This window comes from Perognathus longimembris, chromosome 17, assembly GCF_023159225.1.
Source record: "Perognathus longimembris pacificus isolate PPM17 chromosome 17, ASM2315922v1, whole genome shotgun sequence".
NCBI classification, from domain to species: domain Eukaryota; kingdom Metazoa; phylum Chordata; class Mammalia; order Rodentia; family Heteromyidae; genus Perognathus; species Perognathus longimembris.
Window position 1 is genome coordinate 40,100,797 of NC_063177.1, and position 4,909 is coordinate 40,105,705.

General features: G+C 50.5%; 1 protein-coding gene across 1 annotated transcript; it reads left to right on the forward strand.

Moving 5' to 3' along the window:
* The first annotated feature begins 2,335 nt into the window (after positions 1-2,335).
* Positions 2,336-3,610, forward strand: Arl4d (ADP ribosylation factor like GTPase 4D). The gene has a single exon (XM_048367056.1). It carries the CDS (start codon positions 2,416-2,418, stop codon positions 3,016-3,018), a length of 603 nt encoding a protein of 200 aa, XP_048223013.1. The 5' UTR covers positions 2,336-2,415; the 3' UTR covers positions 3,019-3,610.
* The last annotated feature ends 1,299 nt before the right edge of the window (positions 3,611-4,909 follow it).

Genomic DNA, 4,909 nt, shown 5'->3' on the forward strand with positions numbered 1-4,909 from the left:
ACGCACATACCCACATAAACAAAAGAAAGGCTCAATACAGGTGCTGTGCCTCACTATTGCCATCTTTCTTACCAACTGTCAGCCCGCTCACAAGAGTGCAAGCCCTTTTTTTAAGGGGCTAAGCAGTTCCCTGAGCTTTTTTTCCCCTCAAGGCTAGCACTTTAGCCCCCACTCTACTTCCAGGGTGCAAGCCTTTTGAGGCCTTTATACACCCTTTGGCTCATGTATGAGTGAGGCCAACAGGACTGCCAATGTGGTGGTGCATTCATGTAATCCGAGCATCTGGGAGTCTGGGGGTAGGAGAATAAAGAATTTGAAGACATATTGAGCTACATAGTGAGACCTTGTCTTTTAAATAATAAACAATTAAATACTGCTTTCTATGTCTTTCTCTTTCTTCCTTCCTTCCCTCCCTTCCCCCCTCTTTCTTTCTTTTTTTTGCGTTACCAGTTTGAATTCAATAGTCTTGTACTTTCTCACAATTTTTTCTCTCATAGTGAGGGCTCAAGCCCTTGAGCCATGTCTCTAGTCTGGATTTTGCTGATGAATTGGAGGTGAAGTCTTGAGGACTTTTCTGGGCTGTTTTTGGACCTCAGATCCTCCAGATCTTAGCTTTCTGAGTAGCTTGACATTACAAGTGTGCACTATCCGTCCCCAGCTTTCTAAGTCTATTTAACAAGGGAGGCCCTTGGAGGTCTGTCTGTTGCTGGCCTGACATCTAGGGACAGCAATGAAGAGTTCTGAGAATTTCCTGTAGCTACATCTTCTACAATTAGAAAGGATGAATGCTGGGTGCCGATGGCTCATGCCTGTAATATTAGCTACTCAGGAGGCTGAGATCTGAGGATCATGGTTCAAAGCCAGCCCAGGCAGGACAGGCTGGGAGAGACTCTTATCTCCAATTAACCACCAGAAAACGGGAAGTGGCGCTGTGGCTCCAATGGTAGAGCACTAGCCTTGAGTCGAAGAGCTCAGGGACTGGGCCCAGGCTCAGAGTTCAAGCCCTACAGCTGACAAAACAAACAGGATCCTATCAGGTTATTGTAAAAAATCAGTAGAAACAATGGGCTTAACACCACAGATCTGCTGTTTTAGGGGGTCCCAGGTTAACCATGGCCTGAAAAATGAATTGGGAAAGATAAGGAGGAGGACTTGTAAGCATCCATGGGCAGATCCTTTCCTTGGCAAGGGAACACACATGGGCAGGTAATTATGTGGGAATATTAAGATATTTCTCAGGTGGGAGCTAGAGGCACAAGCCTGTAACCCTTGCTACTCAGGAGGTTGCAAAATGAGGATCACGGTTTGATGCCAGCCTGGGCAGCAAAGTCTGTGAGACTCTTACCTCCTATTAACCATTAAAAACCCAGAAGTGGACTTGTGGCTCAAAGAGGTAAGCGCAGAAGCAAAAGAGCTCAGGGGCACAGCGCCTGAGTTCAAGCCCCGCAACTGACAAAAAAAGAGAGAGAGAGAGAGAGATTTTTCTCTCCTCTGGAGTCAAAACACTTGCCACAGTTCCTTTTGTTTCTCCCACCACCCAGCCCTGATGAATCCCAGGCTGCGTTCAAGATATTAGCATACTGTAGGGGGGAAAAAACCGCGGTTACGCGGACTCCTCTCAGCCAGCTCGCTTCCCTTCTTCCCCCGCCCCTTCGCTGCGGGCCCGCCGATTGGTCCACTCCACGTGACGTCACCAGAGGGTATTTAAATGCGGAGTCCGGGACCTTGCCGCAGAGTCGGCGCTGTGATCCCGCTGCGAGCGTTCGTGGAGATAACGGCGGCTGCACCGCGGCTCGGACCCGGGAAGGCTCCGGGGAGTGCGGCTGACGACAGGTAAAGGGGCTGCGCGGACCTTGGGGGTCCGGTGTCCACGATCAGCAGTTAGAGGAAGGCTTACAGGAGAGTGGTCGCAGGGCGGAGGGGAAGGGGTCGCTGGCCTAAGGTTCGGGGGGTTGCAGCAGCAGGATTCAATCTCAGGTCTTATCGCCTGCACCTTGACTCTTGGCTTGGGAGCAGGGCTCAACCTCCCCTTTCCTGCGAGGATTTCTCGCCTGGGGAGTGGAGGTCCCGGCATTCACTTCCATTCCGCAGCTCGGAGCAGAAGCTCTGAAAGCGGTTTTTCCCTCACCCTTCACTTGAGCGTCCTGAGACCAGAGTTTCTCCAGTTCTTAGGAGCCCGGGGGAGGGAAATCCCTGTAAACCTGCAACTGCTTTACAAAACAAACACAAATAAAATGAATACATAGATAGACGACTGATTTAGGAAAGATCAAGAAGTTGCAATTTATGCATGTTACTAAAAGTCTTTTTCCTTTCATGACCTTTTCCTGTTTAGATTGCCCAGTGTGCTCCCACTCCTCCTTAGCTCTACAGGACACCCTAAGACCTGCTTCTCCGCCCTGCCCTTAGCTCACGATGGGGAACCACTTGACTGAGATGGCACCCACTGCCTCCTTCTTGCCCCACTTCCAGGCCCTGCACGTAGTGGTCATCGGGCTGGACTCGTCTGGAAAGACCTCTCTCCTTTACCGCCTCAAGTTCAAAGAGTTTGTCCAGAGCGTCCCTACCAAAGGGTTCAACACTGAGAAGATCCGAGTGCCCTTGGGGGGGTCCCGTGGAATCACCTTCCAAGTGTGGGATGTTGGGGGTCAGGAGAAACTACGACCACTGTGGCGCTCCTACACCCGCAGGACAGATGGGTTGGTGTTTGTGGTTGATGCTGCAGAGACTGAGCGTCTGGAAGAGGCTAAGGTGGAACTGCATCGGATCAGCAGGGCCTCGGACAATCAGGGGGTGCCAGTGCTGGTGCTAGCTAACAAGCAGGACCAGCCTGGGGCACTGAGTGCTGCTGAGGTGGAAAAGAGGCTGGCAGTCCGTGAGCTGGCAGCAGCCACACTGACTCACGTGCAGGGGTGCAGTGCTGTGGATGGGCTGGGCCTGCAGCCTGGCCTTGAGCGTCTGTATGAGATGATTCTCAAGAGGAAGAAGGCAACCCGGACAAGCAAGAAGAGACGGTGACCTGAGACACCACACCTCCCAACCTACTGCGGTGTGTGTGTGGGGGGGTCTGTGTACTTGCATAGTCAGACAGTGCCTAGGACATCTGTCAGCCTGGAGTTCAGGACCTGCCCATCTCAGCAAAGGACTGGGGAGCATGGGGGTCCTGTGTTGGTGCCACGTTGGGGGAGGGGATGGCAGGTGGGGTGTCTATATCTCTCCTTCCTCCTCACTTCTGGAGAAGTAGGGGTTATAAGACTGTGGAGGTTTAAATCTAAATGCTGACTCTACCTCGACCCTGCTTCTCTTTTCCTTTCTCTAGCTTTTTCTTTGGGTGTTTGGAGCAGGATAGATGCTTGCTCAGAGAGTGCATTTAGGGTGAATGAGTGCTTTCTCTTTCTCCAGTTGGGGAGGGTCTGTCTCCCCAGCTGATTTTCCTAGGGACACCAGTCACAATAGTCTTTATTTTTGTGTCTGTGTGAATGTGCCAAGAATCCTTCCCCACATTTGCAGATCCACTACCCTTTTTATAAGCTATGTGTGTCCTCTGTTATATTATGAACCATTTTTTTTTAGCATTTTGCCTGTAAGTTATTAAAGATTGATGATTCTAGCTATTACTTTGGTGTGATATTTTCTTCTCTCCTTGTCTAGCTGCTGAAGCACTACAGCATTTGTTTGGGGTGGGTGGAGGATGGTTATCTTTGAGCTGAATTTGCAAAGCAAACACTCATAAAAATTAGATTATGAACTTAATAGGATAACTGTTGCGAACTATGAGGGGAAGTGAAGCCCTCTTAAGCTATCATTGTCTTGATCTCTAGTTTTTTTTTTTTTTCTTTTGTGACTTTCCTCCCCTCCCTTTGTCCTCTGGCTCTTGCCCCTGATTCTAGCTGCTTCTTGCAGTTGTAACTGCTGGTGTTGCTGGTCTGAGCTGCTCCTAGCTCTGTCTGTATAGCAAAGTCCTTGAAGAACCATTCTGTCCCCATCCTCCTAAGTCCTCAGATTTGTCTTAATTCCCCCCACCCCCACCTCTCGGAGGATGTGGTGCGAATGGAAAGTAATTCATCACTGGCCTTAAGCCACCTCTGTGCGCTCAATCCTGCTGACTGCAGCGCTCTGGCTGTGTCGGCAGCAGCTGGTGCTGGGGAGGCCTAGGCTGGCCTGATGACTCAGCCTGGTCTTCCAGTCTTCCCACAAGAGAAGCAGAGTAATTGTCCCCTCAACCCAACTTTTCATGATGACAGACATAGGCCATCAATGTTAGTAGCCATAGTAAGAATAAAATGTTTCCTTGGCAGGGTGCCAGTGGTTCACACCTGTAATCCTAGCTACTCAGGGGTCTGAGATCTGAGGATCCAGGTTCATTGCCAGTCCAGGCAGACAAATCTGAGACTCTTATTTCCAATTAGCCAGCAAAAAGCCAAAACAAATTGTGGCTCAAGTAGAGCACTGGTGAAAAGCTAAGGGCTAGCTCCCAGGCCCTGAGTTGTGTTTCCACGCAGCCCGCCTGCCCCCCCCCCCCCCCCCCAATAATAAAATGTTTCTGTTGCTAGGGCCTGAGTCCCCTCTCAGCAGGAGGCCGGTAGAGTGATAACACAGAACAATTAGATTCTCCTAATCTTGCTAGGCAGGAGCAGTGAATATAAACGAAACAATTATTTCCAGCCCCTTTAGTCTTACTCCCACCCTTTGTGCAAACATGGGATCCCAGAAGCAGGCTCAATCTCTGCTTCAGAATCAGACAAAAGGACTCCCGGGAGGGAGAGAAGGTGCTGGGGGAGGCTTCCTAAGGAACTTGTTGCTTCCTACCCTGGGCTGAGCCTTGGCCCATGTAGATCCCTCCCTCTCCTAGTCTCCGGCTGGCAGGATGGTGGTAGATGTGCACTGATCCGGAAGGGTGCCCAAAGTG